The sequence below is a fragment of the Coenobita brevimanus genome, chromosome 31, assembly GCF_032717465.1.
Source record: "Coenobita brevimanus isolate Jiangsu-jjx chromosome 31, ASM3271746v2, whole genome shotgun sequence".
Taxonomy (NCBI): domain Eukaryota; kingdom Metazoa; phylum Arthropoda; class Malacostraca; order Decapoda; family Coenobitidae; genus Coenobita; species Coenobita brevimanus.
The window spans coordinates 17,326,257-17,345,155 of record NC_136984.1 but is presented as its reverse complement, the minus strand read 5'-3'; the positions used below and the strand labels follow the sequence as shown (position 1 = coordinate 17,345,155).

At 40.1% G+C, this 18,899-nt stretch overlaps 1 protein-coding gene across 2 annotated transcripts in view; it reads right to left on the bottom strand.

The window, feature by feature from the left end:
• The window catches only part of LOC145395422 (uncharacterized), a 284,261-nt gene that overhangs the window by 37,400 nt on the left and 227,962 nt on the right, over window positions 1–18,899 (bottom strand). The window contains exon 2 of one of the 2 annotated variants that reach the window (XM_080269025.1): window positions 467–655. The exons of the other annotated variant lie outside the window; for it this stretch is intronic. Within the exon in view, the coding sequence (XP_080125151.1) occupies window positions 467–626 (160 nt within the window). The 5' untranslated portion in view covers window positions 627–655. The remainder of the gene's footprint in view (window positions 1–466; window positions 656–18,899) is intronic. 2 annotated transcript variants of the gene reach the window in all.

The following is an 18,899-nucleotide window of genomic DNA, read 5'->3' as shown; positions in this document are numbered from 1 at the left end:
CAGTTATTATACTATATTTTTATTAACACACTTCTTTTCGCGTGTATTTTTGTATATGAACATATCTGAGGTATTCCTACACTCCACTACTATAATTCCTTAAACACTAATTTCACGTATAATCCCTAAGAAATATTTATGCCACTCTTTGCTAAACATAGGCTTGAATTCTCGTCAGTTGAGGAAACTCCTTAACACTTTTTCCTAAGCGACTTATTTTGCTTTTTACAGCTTACACCTATGCTGTATAAATCATTCTAACATCGTCATACTATGCATAAATAACGTACAAAAAGACAATAACCAACCGTATACAAAAATGAATCGTTAAGGAAGAGGTGCTAGGAAGCTTCCTTACCCAACGACAATACGAGCCTTAGTCATCTCTTTATAGACCATACCAACAACACCTGTTTTGCCGTTGTTTTATCTCCTCATTGCGTTATAACAAACAAATCCTACTCACCTAACTTCCAGTCAAGCAGTTTCTTGGGGTTAAACCCAAAATGACCACCATTATGACAGCCAAACAGTTCCGTCTCTTCCGCTGATTCAGAGGCTGCCATCATCATCATCACCATCATCATCATCATCATCATCATCATCAAAGTCAGCACTGTCTTCATGATGGCAGATTAAACAGCAACTTTTCAATCTGTAGCAGAGTTTGGTTAGGTTTTGTTAGACAGGTTAGGTTAGGTTAAGCTATTATGGTTTCATTAAGTTAGCTTAAGTTAGATTAAGCTAGGTTTATTTAGGTTAGGTTAAGTATTTTAGGCTGTGTTACGTTAGACAGGTTAGATTCGGTTAGTGTGGGTAGGTTAGGTTCAGTTAGGTTAGTGTGGTTGGTTTGGGTTGGGTTTGTTTTGGTTAGGTTAGTAATGTTAGGTTTGCTAGGTTAGGTTAGTCAGTTTCGATTAGGTTAGGTTTGTTAATGTGTGGTTAGTTAGGTTATGTCAGGTTTGTTAGCTTAGGTTACATTAAGTTAGGTTAAGTTGTGTTTGGGTTAGGTTAGGTTAGGTTGTGTTATATTTGATTAGGTTAGTTAGCTTATTGTAGTTGAGTTACATTAGGTTAGGTTAGTAAGAGCTGAGTAGATATAGGCTATTACATTAGGTTAGAATAGGGCCTAGTTTATTGCCTATCTAATACACAACAGCATTTTAATTCCAAGGCAAGGAGGAAGAACACAAGGTTTGAAGTCCTCATATTGTTCTCTCCATGAAAAAAAAAGTAAATAAATAAATAAATAAAATAAGATAATCTAGAGCCAAATTCAAGATCCGTTCATTCCGAGATGACTGGACAGAGGTCCTAGGTTGTAGGAAATACAGACAGAGGAACATAGTTCCAGAGTTGAACTGTTGCATACAAGGAAGACTGGGAGTAATGATTAACTCTTGGATTAGAGAGTTGGAATGAAATGAGATGAAAATCTGCTGCTTGACGGATACTCTACTTGTATTGGAGTTGTGAAAGGATGCATGCAGACAGTTCAAAGAAAAAGTGACCACTGAAGTAGCAATATAAAAGAGAGAAATCTGAAACAGTGAAACGAAGAGAAAGGGGTTAAAGGGAGCTAGTAAGAGGACGAGAATTAATGAAATTATAAGCCTGTTACTCCATCTTGCTGAGAAGAGCTTTATGTCTGGAGCCTCCCCTCACATGAGAGTTGTACTCTTCACAGGGGCGAGTAAAACCCATGTAAAAAGTCAACAACTGTGCAGGAGTAAAGAAGGAATGCAGTCAGCTTAGCCCATCAAATCTCTTGGAAGCAGATTTTACAAGAGAAGAAATATGATGTTCCTATGATAAATTCCAAGAGAATGAAACACCAAGTATGTTCAAAGATTATGCAGGATAGAACTGGGTACTGTTAAAAATTAGAGGATATGCCACTGGTAGATTTTGACGGGTCGAAAGATTAAAGAACTAAGCTTCTGGTGCATTGAAAGCAACAAGATTACTCTTACTTCAGTCAGAGATATGAGCAAAATCAGACATCAAGTGTGCCTTAGGGTCATCCTTGCCTGTTGAAATAACTGCTATTATGGGTCCTACGGGAACCAGATGGAAAGGTGAAGAGTGCAATCATAAGCCTATAAGTGAGAGAAGTTAGATGAACACCTTACAAAGTCATTGATGAAGAGAAAGACGAGAGTTAGTGATAGGACAGAGCCCTGAGGAACACTGCTATTGATACCCTTACGAGAAGAACAGTGGTCGTCTACAGCAGAAGCTACAGAACAAGCACAAAGGAAGCTAAAGATGAAGGCACAGACAGAAGGTTTGAAACGATAAGAGAGCAGTTTAGAAATTAAAGATTTATAGTGGACTCAATTAAAAGCCTTCGAGATGTCAAGTGCAATGGCAAAGTTTTCGCCAAAGTCCCGAAAGGAGGATGCCCAGGAGTCTGAAAGGAATGTGAGAAGTTCGCCAGTGGAACATCGCTTACAGAACCCATACAGACAATCGGAAAGAAGGTTATGATAGGATAGTTGCTTTATATATATATATATATATATATATATATATATATATATATATATATATATATATATATATATATATATATATATATATATATATATAGTCAAGAATAGAGAAAAAACCCTTAGAAGTACAAGGTGTGAGAGCAATTAGGTGAAAGTCAGAGGGCTGGGAAAGGTCATCCTTCTTTGGGACAGGCTGGATGAGAGCAAACTTCCAGTAAAAAGGAAAGGTACAAGGTGACAAAGGCAAAAAAGCTTACTTAGGCATACCCTAAGCACAGAAGCACATTTCCTGAGGACAAAAGGAGGAACCCCACCAGACCCATATCCCTAGATAGAAGAGAGGCCAGTGATGACAGAAAACACATAAATTAAAGAAATTTTGATGTCAGCCATGAGAAAGTCAGAGGGGGGAAGTGATGGACGAACAGCACTCGAATCGCCCAAATTGGATTTTATGAGGGTCTGAGCCAAGAGTTCTGCTTTATCGGTAGAAGAAAGAGCCACAGCGCCATCAGAATAGAAAAGAAAAGGGTAGGATGATGAAGTAACAATGTTAGAAAGGTTTCTGGCAAGGTGCCAGAAGGAGCAGGAAGAATTTGAGTTCGAGATTTCGGAGCATTAAGTATGAATGACAATTTTTTTTGACAGAGGAAAGGACAGACTTAGCAAGATTATGAGCAGATGCATAGAAGAGATGAGATTCAGGGGTGAGATGGCTCCAGTACCTTATGTAGGCCTTCTCCTTTTTCCAGACAGCATTAGACCAAGCGTGATTAAACTGAAGTAATTTTGCATTAGTCGAATGATAATGGAAATGAATGTATGCTTCCATGCCCGAGAGAATAACCACCCTAATGCACAAGGCATACTCAGATGGCTCTAGGCCATGGAAGCAATATTCATTCCAGGGAAAATCACAGAAATACTGCCTGAGGGCCTCCCGATCAGCAGCTCCGAAGTGCCAAAGCTGCCGCTTCTTGGGAGGGTCCTCTTGTCATACTGGAGTGACAGGACAGGTTGAGGTCAAAAGGTGATTGGGGGAGCCCAATGGAGAGAAAATATTAACAGAATAAGCAGGAAGATTAGCTGTAAGGAACTGACCAATACATTGCATCTCTCTCCATTGCAGTCAGGGATACAGGTAGGGTGCTGTATAACCTGGTCTATAGTAGGACTCGCGTACGTTTGCGGATGTGGTGTGGCCCGCACCTGTGTACAATGGTGCCACGTTTCCCCAACTTGCGATGTGAAACGGAAGCTATTTATGTACAAGGCATCACAAATTCGATAAATTCAGATAAATAAAACTTACACTTGTGTATTTTGATGGATGAATCAACAGTAATCTTATTATGCATAAAATATTTATACAGTAACAGAGAAACATGGCATACATATTGTACAGTGTTGCTAAAAGAAATTGTAGTCACCTTTAATGGTTTTTAGCGTAGTTTTAGGGTGGGTAATAATATCACAGTTATGGATATAAGATAATGAGCCTAAAAAAAGAAGAAATATGCCAATATCCAAAGTAAAAGAAATAATTCATATAATTCTTGTGAGTGGCAACACTTACACACCCAGTCTGGCCTAAGGTAAAGATACGTACCCCTCCGTATACCCAACCATAGCTTGTACAGGTGTTGCTAGGGAAAAATGCTCACATTTACTGGCTTTTACCATAATTTTAAGGGCGAGGAATAATCACATTTATAATCATAAGCTAATATGTAGGACAAAATAGTAGGCATATGCCAATACCGAAGTAAAAAAAAAAAAAACATTATTCACTCGCGAGCGGCAACACTTCCACACCCAGTCGGTGAGAGAGAGAGAGAGAGAGAGAGAGAGAGAGAAAGAGAGAGAGAGAGAGAGAGAGAGGCAGGAGAGGGGCATGCATTGAATGCATTGTCGGCATCACTAAATATAACAAAACCAAATTAACAAATGAAAGCACAATTATAAATAACTTACAAAAGAATCAAAAGTACTCAGGGTGGCTCACATTTCCCGCCAGGAGAGAGAGAGAGAGAGAGAGAGATAACGGTATAGAAAACGTGGCAACACTGTACACAGGTGCGGGCCACACCACAGCCGCAAACATATGCGAGTCCTACTATTGGTCATTAGGGATAGAAAAAATGTAGGCTTGTTCACCAAATATGGATCAGTGAAAGGAGAGAAGAGTCAAAGTTGTGGGGAATATTGAAATCACCAAGAATGGAGATTATAGAGAGAGAAAAATTTCATACGATGTGTTCCATCTTGAAAGTAGGATAGTGAAAGAATTTTTTTTAGTTAGCAGAATTAGGGACTAAGTAAACAGCACAGATACATTAAGGCAGAGAAAGACAGGAATGCCGAGGCCAGAGAGTGGGGAATTCAGAATATTCAAGTTCAGGAACACGAGATCAAGACATGTTGCTGTGCACACACACACAAGATCCACCACAGGCTTTTAAGTGAGTAAAAGAAAGGAGGAGAATACAGAGAAGGGTGTGCTTCAGTACGGAAGGGATAATGAGCTTTGAGGAAGAGACGTGGTTATCAACAGAGAAAAAATTAAAGGAAAGACCGTTAATGTTAGAGAAATGAAGAAGTGAGTCACAAAGTGGTTGCGGGCATTTCTCTTGACAGTCACCAGGAGAGGGGCGGATGGTGGGGACTCTTATGGCCCATCTTCACGTCTGTGGACTCTGTGGTTGGGTGTTGAGATGCCATTTTGTATTTAATTCAGAAAAAAGATGTGTGCTGTGTAATGTGCATGTAGTTTGTTGTTGAGAGTTGGAGGACATTGTATGGGAGAGTATGCTGGCCTAATCACTTTGTTACTGAAACAATGACAAAGTTCAGCAAATGTGTATAGCTAGATGCTAGTCCTGAGGGCTGATGAAACAGGAGCTCCAGCTCTCCCTCGCATCAGGTTTCCATCCACCTCTTTAATTAACGTATACAGTATGTCGAAGTGTATAACAACATCAGAGCCACTTGTGGGAAGATGAAGTACTAATGACCAAATGATAGGTCAAACTGCAATACACATTTTTATACTCATTCTCCTTCTGTAAAGAGAAAATTTTCTTGCGATATATATATATATATATATATATATATATATATTGTTACATCCCAGTCCCCACACTGCCACAGGCTCCAACAGCAGTAGTACAGTACAGGAAGGACGTTGCCCAGTGAGTTGTTGTTCTTATGGTCAGCCTTTAGGTGTGCAGTACACAAGATCAGCTGAGGCAAAAATAAACACTGGCTCCTTAAAGTTCAGTCTTTATTTTCCAAATAATTCCACTTAATGCTTTCCAACTTCACTGTTCTCACAAGCACTGGAGCTATACACATTTTATAGATTGCAGTTACACTTAATGTTTAACAACACTTCACAGTTAGTACACTTAATGCTTGCTAACACTTCAATTATTACACAAATACTGAAAATAATCTTCACTGACAGTAATTACACTTAATACACTTCACTGTCTTCTCAAGTTCCACTGATATATAAACTTCAATAACCCGTCACTGTTTGCCACTGTTTTTAACAAGTACCAAAAATATACAACCTTCACTGACACCAAAACTGACTGCACTTCACACAAACTGACCTGAAACCCGACTAAACTCCAAACTGACTGACTAACTAAGCTCTTGCCCATCCTTATATAAGCTTGCATTACTCTCAAAACTTCTGCTTCTCCAACATTCTAGGACATACTGTCTTGCATCAGCCCCTAGCAACAACAGTTACCAACTACGAGACATCAAAACATGCTAGAGTTTTCCTACATTACATAACACTCTAAATCATTTACCATACGAACTTAAATTACATAATTTAACAAGCAATCACTTAAATAAAACATTATAAAGAAAGAGCATACAAATAAATGAATGTTTAACTTACGAAATAACTACGCTCACAAACACCAGGCAAACTGGCAACTCTGACGACTCGTACCGAAACTTACGGTACCAGAAACGTCTCAGAGGCACGAGACTACCTAACTGGCAAATCCTCCTTCATAACAAAATATATATATATATATATATATATATATGTATATATATATACTGTACTGCAAGATATATATATATATATATATATATATATATATATATATATATATATATATATATATATATATCTGCATCTCTATCTATGTATCTGTCTATCTATCTATCTATACATATATCTATCTATTATATATCTACATCTCTGTCTATGTATCTATCCATCTACCTATTTATCTATGTACCTCTCTCTCTCTCTCTCTCTATCTCTCTCTCTCTCTCTCTCTCTCTCTCAATACTGGAAGACATACATATATATATATATATATATATATATATATATATATATATATATATATATATATATATATGTGTGTGTGTGTGTGTGTGTGTGTGTGTGTGTGTGTCTATGTGTGTGTGTGTGTATGTGTGTGTGTGTGTGTGTGTGTGTGTGTGTGTGTGTGTGTGTATACATTATATATTAAGCCCTCAATGCCAGGCTATCTTTACTGTTGTCGTCCTCTCAGTACAGCCACTTTCTCGAAGACTGCTTGTTTTCAAACATTAATATCTCGGAAAGTATAGGACTTTGGGAAAGGAATTAAAGACCATATTACTCACTGACTCTTTTTCTTGCAAATGAAAGTATCCTAAGGTCTGTAGTTCTTTGCGTCGATGAGAAATGACGTGATTAAGAGAAAAATTTTTGGCACGAGAGCCAGATGTTCTCATGTGTCTGCTCGTGACATCAACTATGGCTTTGCTTTCAATATGATAATTTCTCCATTACAAGATTAACTAGACAGTGTGCACAGTGGGCAAGATCAGAATAAAATATGACACATCTTTACCTTGATGTGGTGCATACACGAAACTCATATAATCAGGGGTAGATTTCAACGTAGAATCAGCTTCTGACATCTGTTTTTGTCTCTACCGTGAGATAATGTTGTTCCTGATGGATTGTACAGTATTTTGCACTGTACATGTAATTTCTTGCAGCATAAAAATACTGCTGTATTATATTTATGATTAACTCACAAATATAACGTTGATGATGCATGGCAATATGAAGCAATTTTATTGTGCACCAACCATCAGCAAAATTCAAATTGTAAGCAATACAAAAAACAATTTACCAAGATGAAAATGTGACAAACTCAGGTGTCTTTACTCACTAGAATCATGGCTGATGATATTGTGATCTGTGACAGCTTGTAGGTGCAGCAGGCTCTGACCATTGGAGGTGAGGGATTTCATACCCAAAGCTGTCGTTCGAGAGCACTGACTCACTGCAGCGGAGCTGATGAATGGGTTGCTGTTTAGCAACAGGTACTTGAATTGGTCATGATGTTGTGAAGGCACAAGTCCTGCTGTGCATGACCAACGCAGCATGCACGAATGTCCTTGTTGCGGGACTCTTGTGCCTCTTAGCTCACCATTCCAATTGGCAGGGGCAATGATGCAATAACTTGCTCTCCATGACTGGGCACTCTGTGCAGGGTTATTGGCATCAGGTACCAAGTGTATAACTCGACTTATAGGTCTGCTGTGCTGTTGCAGTAGTTGGCAAATTTAGCGGAGTCCACATGATGCCAAGAAGCCGGCACTTGCAGAATGGTGTGAAGGTGACGGATGAGCTGTTCGTTGATGCTGGTCACTTCAGCCAGCTTCAATTTGTCGCTGAACGCCCGCCTGGCCTTGTTGCCATCGATCGACATTCCACCGCCTCTCATCGAGGCTGGTCCATGTGGAGATGCAGGTGATGCCTGAATTCATCTTGGCTGACCTTCTTGCACCAATTGAACTCTTCTTGGTCAGCTGCTGACCCATATTGCCATGTCTTTATGGTCAGTCAATAGCTAATGTGTAAGACACACTGGAAGAGGCAGATACAGGCATGCAGGGTGCTCAGGCCACATCATATGTCCTCTTTGTTGACTGTCAACTGGCACACACAGTCAAGGTCATTCATGAGTTTGGGTGAGGCAAATGGGACAGCTCTGCATTGACGCTGTGCTGATGATAATATTCAGCACTTACCCGTTGATCATTGCTCCAATGTATAGTCCACACTGACGCTGACACTGTCCAGGTCAGTGACGTGTGTCCGAAGATTTTTGAAATGCTACTGCCAATATGCCACTCTTCTCTCCTAAGCTCAACCATCTCCTTGCAGTATTCCACTGTCATCAGCCTGCAGAATTGAGTAGAATATTGTGCTTGATTGCGCCATACCACCTGATTGCCAACTGGAGCGGCACTAAAAAGGTCAAGAGGACCTAGCCATCTCAAGCTGCTTTGGGCATGCCACTCTGCTTATAAAGGCTTTGGCCAGTGGGTCCATCAAAACCCCACTTGCAGGTGAGCTGCAGGGCGAGTGTGCTGTCTCCATTGGCCATCTGGCAGATGGACTTTCTCAGCAGTTGAAGCAAGTGATCACTTGTGTAGGCCAGCAGTGACTGCAATTGTACTTCTGCTCCCGTTGGCTCAGTGCTGATGTTTTCTGGGTAGCAAAGTTCCTTAGCAGATTGGATGCAGTTGTACATTGGGTAGATATCAACATGTTGTTTTCTGGCAGAGAGTTGTGTGAGCTGCCATGTTGCTTTTGTGAATTTCTCATCCACAAAAAGAGTGAGTGCTTCATCTTCTGAATATGGCTTGGCCTTAGGAGTTTCATTACAGACCACTCAGTGTACTTTTTCGGTCTTGTCGGGATTTCCACCAATCGACTGATGACAAATGCCCGGTTGTTGCATCACTTCTCGCCCTCCTTTTCGCTGCATACACCAGTTTATCAGCAGTGTATCGAATCAGTGATTGAGTTGCATTTCACTTCATGCTGCGTCTTTTCATGGAGAAATCCATCTGCTGTCTGCCAATCTGGGGTAGCCAGAGCCTGCTGGATTCAAGCCACTCGTCAATGGACACTTCACCTTTATGACATCTTGTTTCAGCCATTGTTTGGTGTTGTCCACAAACTTCTCTTTTTGCCTGTATGACTTGGCCCACTTAGGGGAAAGTGGTGCAAAATGGCCCAGGTGGGTAATATGGACCACCCTACATAGGTGTGCTTATAGCTGCTGATATCTGTCAGCAGTACCATGTAACTAATCCTCCTGCCATCAGCTGGCATGAGCAAGGTACGGAGCATGGGCGCCACGTTCGGTTTGGTTGTGAGAAGTTCTTAATTTTTTCAGCATCCTCTGATCTAATGGTGAGTATTTTGCAAAACAATGTTTTGTAAGGATAGTGTGCGTATAATTTCAAATAATTGTGGACGATTACTTAGCTGTGGTGTGTGATTCAGACGGACAAATGAAGTAGTTATTTTCTTGTACGTGGTCGGAGGTGAGGTTTGTTTACATTGAAAGAACCTCTAGGGCAAAACGGCCCACATGCGAAGGGGGTAAAATGGAACACTGCCACCTCAAGGTGGTCCATATTACCCATTCATCTTTTGTGAAACTATCAATTCATTTTATTTTATTTATTTTGTGATTTGAAAATTATAACCTGTTCTGTTGCACCAACGTTAAGCTCTGTCAATGAACTTCAAGATGAACCTCAAAGATTAGATGGCAGTATCCAAGAAACACAAAATGATGTCCAAAGACCTACTGATGCCACAACATGCGATGCTAATAGGCCTACAACACAACCAGGTTTTGACAAAACACCTGATATTGCTAGTACCTCTGGCTACGTTTCTGTCATTGAAATAAGTCCCCCCACCTAAGGCAAATCAAACACTCGATTCAAAAACGGAAATTGGTGCGCGCAGTATCAGAACACATAACAACATCCCCTTACAAACTAAAATTGGTTGAGTCTTAAAGTGGCAAGACAAGAGCTGATGCAATAAAGGGGACAAAGAGGAAGATTACATATGAAAAACAGCAGAAGGCAAAGAAAGCACAAAAGTCAAAGCCTATAGAAAAGGAAGAGAAGGGTAAACGAGGCTTGACATCATCTCAAGATGAGTCAAGTGAGTCCGATAATGATGACGACACACTGTACTTTTACTACACTGAAAAATACAGGAAAACATCGGGAGAAGAGTGGATTCAGTGTACTACCTGTCTGCGCTGGGCACATGATGATTGTGTGGGTGTTGATGAAGATTATACTGAATATGTGCGTGAGCTTTGTTGGGGTACTTGAATACACATTTTGTTTAAGATTTTTCATTTTAGTTTTCACCATGGAATAAGAAGCAACTTTTAGCATGACCATTCATTTTACTTTTCAATATAGAATAAAGAAAATGATAATCCCCAGGTAAGATACAGGCATAACTATTTTGCATTCCTTTATACAGTACAAATAAGAATGAAGAGGAAGTTGTATTATATCTAATATTCAATGAAAATATGGTTATGTTCTTTTGTGTGGGCAGAATCAAAATAATGTAACTTATTTTTTGCCATGGAACAAAGAAAATATATATTTATGTTTCAAAAATATGTTTTTATAAGTTATTATCTCCGTATAGTAAGATGCCATTTTATCCCTCAGGTGAGGGCCATTTTACTCAACCGGATGTACAAAATGGCCCACAAGCAAATGTTATTTTCTATTAAATCTCACAATGAAACTATTCAGTTTTAATTTGTTATTTTACGTTTATACAGTGGAGAAATAAACAAATCATTCAGATACCATCAGTCTTTAAATATGGACAGTATTAGGTACTCAAAACTTGGACTCAAACCTTCAGTGTGCCGTTTTGCTTCACCTTCCCCTATCTTTGAGATGGACTATGTAGGCACTTATCACTTTGCTGTAACAGGCTGTTGGCTCTATGCCTTGTTTCTCAAGGAACATCATAATATTCTGCACTGTTGCATGTTTTACACCACCAATTTCAAATATGTGCTCAAATACTGCTTTTCTGGCCACTGTTGCAGTAATATATCACCGCATGCCCAAGCTGTTGAACAGTCACTAAGGATGGTTAAGCATGTTGAATATAAAATCTTAATATTATGATAATCAGGCAAAAAGTCATTCAATATAATGATACCAAGAAATAACGCTGGATATGCCAAAGCTATGAATTTAATCAGTATCTATTGGGAAATATAGATGGCGCTATTTAGAACATATAGTAATTATCACAGTGAATTTATTCATGTGAAAGCAGATATGAGCACCAGCATACAACTAGGACTTGTAGTCAAAACATATATCCACAATATGGAATCATAACTAGCATGTAGATCGTTGTAGATTTTAAAAAATCCTTTATATGCTTGCTGATGTATATATAATATTTGCATTGCTAGTTACTTCACAACATTAATTAACTTATATAAGTTGTTTACTTAATCTGATTGCTTGATTCTATCACTAATCCATTCCTCACGACCTTAGCAATTCAGTGATGTCAGATACCATTGTTTCTGAGCTCATGAAGAAGAATGAGAGTGCTTAGAACCTGAGATTCAAATTGTAACCATTTACAACATTGCAATTGAACTTGCAACAATAGTCTGTTAGTGCATCATGCACACAGGCGCCGGTATAGAGAAGATAAATGGCTATCAAATGCTGCGAACATATTCCAGACGATCTGTGGTAAAACTGCCCAGTTTTAATAAAGTTGAAATTTCTAATGTCACTTTTCAAACCAATCTGGCCGAATGTGCAGTGGTGTCCAAGGCACGTCCTATGGCACAATCATTAAGCCCATTCCTAATATCCTTAAAAATAGGCTTGGAGGGGTGGATAAGGCAAAAGCCCACATTAGGCCAGAATGGATTCAGGTGAGAAGGTGTGAAAAAATATCGTCTTACACCTGGCAAAGTCACAGAGATGTCTGAAGTATGGTTGGCTCAGCTGGCAGGATTCTATACCTGGATTTTGGTGATGAGATCAAGTGGCGCCCACTTCAGACTGTGGCTTGAAAACAAGTTCCTACCGACACCCGGTGGTTAGGAGTTAGGGTGGTTCTTAACCCCTCCATGGCCGTGGGTCCAGAATTTTATGTGCACAAAGGACCGATGCCTGGGTCATTTTCTGAAGTTTCGAAAACTGATTATTTTCTTGCCACATTGACGAGAAGGTTCAGACGCACCTAACAGTGTAAATCCCAGCTTCCTAGACTCATTCTATCACTTGCAATGGAGCGCAAAAGTTGCAGAATTACCAGCACCAGATATCCGCTGCCGAGAGGTGCTGCTACACTGCAACATCACACGTGTTGTTATCATTGTTTTTACCCGGAACAATGTGAATGGTAATGAAATGTTGTGCATATATTAGACATGATGATATCGAATGATTTCAGTACATAATATGTTTGGATTGGCTAAAAAAAAAATTACTATGAAAATTTTTTCACCTTTTTGATATAAAATATGTATATGGTAGTGTCGAGTTATTTTTTACGTTATAGTTGTGCCCATGCTTAGAAACCGAAGTGAAAGGGTTGAATTTTCAGTCCTAAATGAGAAAATTACCCGTCCCCCGAGGCTAGGCTCGCCCACGGGAGATGAAAGTGGAGGGTCAGATCTGATTGGCAATATGGTAATTGAGTTGCAACTTGCCGCTCCAACTCCACGTGAATGGCTAAAACTAGAATCGTAATGCAGTTTCAACACTACGAAAAATCTAATTATTACGATATGGAGACAAAGCAGAAATATATACGTTTACAGACGGGGGAAATGTATATTCTCCGTTATAACACGTTCACCTTTCTCTATCATTTTACCTTGTTATTTTCGCAATATATTGTGCTATCTGTCTGTCTGTCGCGAGTGTGGGAAATCATGATATTTTCTGCCTGGGTAAGGGAAAAGGGTACAGCTGGATGTTTCTCAACATTTTACATGGTCAGAAGTGCGAGAAGACCTGCCATTCGCACCTCGCACGAGCTAATTAGCAGGAGGGGAAAGAAGTTCTTTTCACCCACAAAAGCTTCACATGAACACAGAAAACTATCCTGTTACGCTTGTAGAAGGCAAAGAATATGTAAAATGATTCAAAACAGTGCAACACACCTAAGCAAATAGGTAAAAATACCACACAAAAATTAATTTTCCTTTTATTTTCATGTCTTTTTTGTTTATGTCTGTTTTTATTTATAATCGTAAATAGGGTGGTTGTGTGTGTTTTGCAAAGGGAGGAGAAAGATGATATTTTCTGTCTGGGTCGAAATAATGGGTGTAACTACGTGTGTTTAGGCATGGCCACGAGCGAAAAAAAATAGTACATCCACTCGTCACAGCAACAGGTGGTGAACTTACAGATGAGGTGTGAGAGGATGAAATGAAGGTCAGTCTCATGTCCCAGATGTTTACTCACTTCCCAAAAGTTTTCACAGTTTTCTACATGTCACACTGCATAGAATGATCAAAACCAGTACATCAAACCTGAGCAAATAGGTAAAGATACCAATATAAAAATGTATTTTTTACTTATCATGTCTTTTTTGCTTGTGCCTGTATTAATTCATAATCGTTAACGGGTGATTCCGTGTGTTTTGCATGAGAGAACAAAGATGATATTTTCTGCCTGGCTCAAGATAATGGGTGTAGTTTTGTTTGTTTAGGTATGGCCATGAGCAAAAAAAGCGAATATCCACTCATCACAGCAGCAGGCTCTGAACTGCTTGATGGGGTGTATGGGAGTGTAGTGTAGGTCAGTCTGAAGATGTTCAGAATGCTTGTTTACTTCCCTAAAATTTTTGCAGTTTTTTATAGGCCACACTCAAACAACGCCTGCAGCCATTTTTCGCTAAACATCATTCGACACAGGAGGCCATTGAGGGGTTAAAAAGTAAAAGTTTGACGGTTGAGTCTCACAACCCCTTATATTTTTTCTAATGAACACTTGCTGTAACATGACAAATTGTTATCAAAATAAAATTTTTCTGGGGGGTCGCACAGTAGGGGTAAAGTTTCTTCATTTCCAACTTTCTAATGAAATTTCAGTATAAGTTCTGAACCAAGCATTTTATTGGTACTGGATCACATAAGCAAAATTGTGAAGGAGCTCATAATGTTTACTGTCGCAAATTTTGGTCTGTTTCCAACCTAAGGGAACTAAAGGGATGGCATCAAGTAATGGGGCTTTCACTTTTCGGCTGCTTGGGGGAGGGGCAATCTGCTAGGCATAATTCTGGAAATGCTGTAAATAATATAGAGTAATTTGTTTCCTTTTTAAGGCTCTCATTCAATACTGTCATGCCTTTCTACGAATCACTCTACCACAACTCAAATCAAATAATACCAAATAAAATTTATTGAAATGTAAATTTGCCCAGTTCAAGTGAGCGTCATCTTCTTTGAATCAGGAAATCATAACCGATGTTCAGTAACAACTTCCCACAGGAAATGTAGTTGTTACAAGTTCTGTGTGATCATGCTATTTTCCTCCTCGACTAGAGCTACAGCCCTTTCTGCATTGTCGTTCATCACACAAATTCCTGCAGAGTCCTTCTGAGCTATAACATAATCGTCATTGCCGAGACAGGACTCTGGATCTTCTTCTAGGTATGATTTCCTGATGCGCATCTCATCTAAGAATTTTTTTATGCAAGGAAGAAGGAACCAACGGCCAGGAGCCTGCAAACCGTTCCTTCCAAGAAAAAAAAAATGCAGAAGAAAGACTAATTCAAGATCCATTTATTTCGAGATGCCTGGACGCACTGCATTTGAAAGACTAGAGATCATAGAATGTAGGAAATACTGACAGAGGGGGACAGTTCCAGAGTTGACCTGTTGTATAATGAAGGACTGGGAGTAATGGTTAACTCTTGCATTAGAGAGTTGGACAGAAAAGGGACGAGAGTTTGTTGCTAGATGGGTGCTAAGCACTCGTTGTAGAGGTGGAGGGATGCGAGCAGACACTTCAGAGGAGCAGTGACCATTGAAGTACCGATAGAAAAGAAATAAAGATGCAACAGTGCAGCAAAGAGACAGAGGTTCAAGGAGGGCAGTAAGAGGAGAGTTAATGAGAAAAGTCTTTGACTCCACCCTATTGAGAATAGCTGTATGTGAGGAGCCTCCCCACACATGAGATTGTACTCTACACAGGGGCGAATAAAACTCATTTTTTAAGTCAACAACTGTGCAGGGAAAAGAAGATACAGAGTTGGCTTAGCTCATCTGATATCTTGCAAGCTGATTTTACAAGAGATGTATTATGATGTTTCCATATAAGTCCCGAGAGAATGAAACCCCAAGTATGTTTAAGGACGATGCAGGATTGAGCTGGATATTATTAAACATTAGTGAGTACTCCTGTGGAAGATTTTGTCAGGTTGGTTGGTGTGAGGACTGAGTCTTTGATGCATTAAAAACAAGATTATTTTTACCCCAGTCAGAGATACGACCCAAGCCAGACATTAGGTGTGCCATAGCCTCATCCCGTGTTTCTTGAAGTAAATGGAAAGGTGAAGGGTGTAATCATCAGCGTATGAGTGGATAGGGTTAGATGTACTACCTAAGTCATTGACGAATAAAAGGAAGAGAGTTGATGATAGGACAGAGCACTGAGGAACACCACTGTTGACACATCAACAAGAAGAACATTGGCCATCTACAACATCAGCTATGGAACGACCAGAAGGGAAGCTATAGATGAAAGCACAGATACATGGATAGAAACCTGAACAGGGCAGTTTGGAAATTGAAGATTCATGCCAGACACGATCGAAAGCCTTTGGATGTCAAGTGCAATGACAAAGCTTTTGCCAAAGTCCCGAAAGGAGGATGACCGGAAGTCTGAAAGATAGATGAAAAGATCTTCAGTGGAGCATCCCTCATGGAACCCATCCTGACTATCAGAAAGTAGGTTGTGATAGGAAAGGCACTTTAACATTTTTCTATTAAGTATAGACTGCAAAACTTTTGAGACACAGGATGTTAAAGCAATTGTGTGACAGAGGGTTGGGAACAGTGACCTTTCTTTGGGACAGGCTGGATTAGAGCAAACTTCCAGCAAGAAGGGAAGGTACAAAATGAACGACAAATTGAAAGAGTTAACCTAGGCAGGGTGTAAGCCCAGAAGCACTGTTGTTGAGGACAACAGGAGGAACCCCATCAGGCCCATGTGCTTTGTTAGGATTAAGGCCATTAATGGCAGAAAATACATCAGCTGAAGAAATTTTAATGTCAGCCATGAGGATGTCAGAGGGGGGGGGGGGGAATGATGGAGGAACAACAAACAGCACCGTAATCGTCGAAAGTGGAAATGGAGGAGAAAGCCTGACCAAACAGAACTGCTTTATCAGCAGAGGAAATAGCTACAGAGCCATCATAATCAGAGTAGAAAAGAGGAGGGAAAGATGATGTAAAGATTTTAGAAAGGTTTTTGGCAAGGTGCCAGAAGGAGCAGGAAGAGTTAGATTTGGATAGTTGAGAGCATTTAGTACAGATGAAATTATTTTTAGCAGAGCAAAGAACAGACTTAGCATGACTTTGGGCAGAAACACAAAAAACGTGAGATTCGGGGGTGGGTTGGCTTCGGTACGTTTTATAGGCCCTCTCTTTGTTGTGGACAACATTAGAACAAGGAAGATTAAACCAAGGCTTTCTTGCATTAGTCAAAGGATATGAGAGAAGAACGTACACTTCCATGCCCGAGAAAGTAACCTCTGTAATGCGTGAGGGACACTCAGATGGATCCTGGCCATGGAAGCAATGATCATTCCAGGGAAAATCGAAGAAGTACTGCCTGAGGGCCTCCCACTCCACAACTCCAAAGTGCCACAATCGACGTTTCTTTGGAGGGTCCAGAGGCCATCCTGGAGTGACAGTACAGGTTAAAGTAATAACGTTGTGAACCCAACATAGAGGAAAGATTAAGGGTTTAAGCAAAAGGATTAGTTGTAAGGAAGAGGTCAAGTATGTTGGAACTCTCTCCAAGGCAGTGAGGGATAGGGGTAGGGTGCTGTATAAGCTGCACTAGGTCATTGAGGATTGAAAAGATGTAGGCTTATTCATCAGGTGGATCAGTGAAAGGAGAAAAGAGCTATAGGTGGTGGTAACATTGAAATCTCAGAGAGTGGAGATTTCAAAGAAAGGAGAAACGGATAGGATGTGTCCCATTGTAGAAGTAAGATAGCTGATGAATTTTCCATTGTCAGTAGAGTTAAGGGATAAGTAAACACCACAGTTATACCTAGTCAGAGAATGACAGGAAACCCAAAGCCAGAGAGTAGAGAATTCAGAAGAATCAAGTTCAGGACCACATGAGCACAAGTCATTGCGTACATATACACTAGAGCCACCTTTGGCTTTGAAATGCGGATAGAGAAAGCAGGAGGATTCAGAAGAGGGTTTGCTATCTGTTGCTTCAAACAGCTGAGTCTCAGTTAAGAAAAGGGGGTGAGGTTTAGAGGAAGAGAGATGGTGCTCAACAGAGAGAAAGTTAGAGGAAAGGCCGCAAATGTTGCAGAAATGAAGAAGTAAGTCAGATGTGGTTTTGTGCAGCTCGCTGAATCATCACTGGGAGATGGGCATGGTGGTGGCATTCCCCCCCCCCCCCACTGGGGACTCTGCCATTTTTCTTTTTTGAAAAGAAAGTGTAGTGTGTACTGTGCATGTAGTTTGGGATGCTTGAGTTCAGAGATCTCCAAGACTAAATTTTCCCAGTGGAGCAGGAATGCATTTGAGAGGGTCATCACTGACCTGTTTGGCCTTCATGCCTGTGAAGATCGTATGCATTTCTTCCATGGATAATTCAATATTGAAAAGTGCCAGAGGGATCAGCTCTTTGGATAGGTATCAAGATAAGCCCCCTGTTTCATCTCCACAGCTTGTCAGATGACTTTGTTTGGGTACACATGAGCCTTTTCAAGAAGGTGGAGGCCCTAGTGGGCATGGCCAAGGCATTTGGCACAGTAAACCATGCCCACATGAAGACCCTGATGCCAAATAGAATCAACTCCTTCAAACTCTCTTCTCCTTCTTGATGAGCCAAAACAAGTTATGAAAGAGCCAGACTTTGATGGAATAGATGAATTTCGACATCAATCAAGCATGATGTGTGGGACCTGGCATTTTAACCCACCGCATGCCAGTGCCGTTTTAAAACGGTTTAAAATAAAAAACTTCACTGTGACCACATTTTTCAAGATTCGTGTGTAAAAATTGGCAGGCATGTACCATCCCCCAGGCTGTCAAGGCCATATACTCACTCACTCCCCCCCCTCACACTCGCTCTGCCTCACTCTGCCTGTGTCCTCACCCAGTGCTGTACATAGTGAAGGCATTTTGTAAATATTTCCATGTAAGTGTAGGTTGTAAATATTTTCTTGTAAGTATAAGGACTATATAGTGAAGTCAAGTTGTAAATATCTTCTTGTAAGTGCCAGGACTGTATGTAATGAAGTCAGGTTATACCTATCTTCAAGTAAGTGTAAGATAG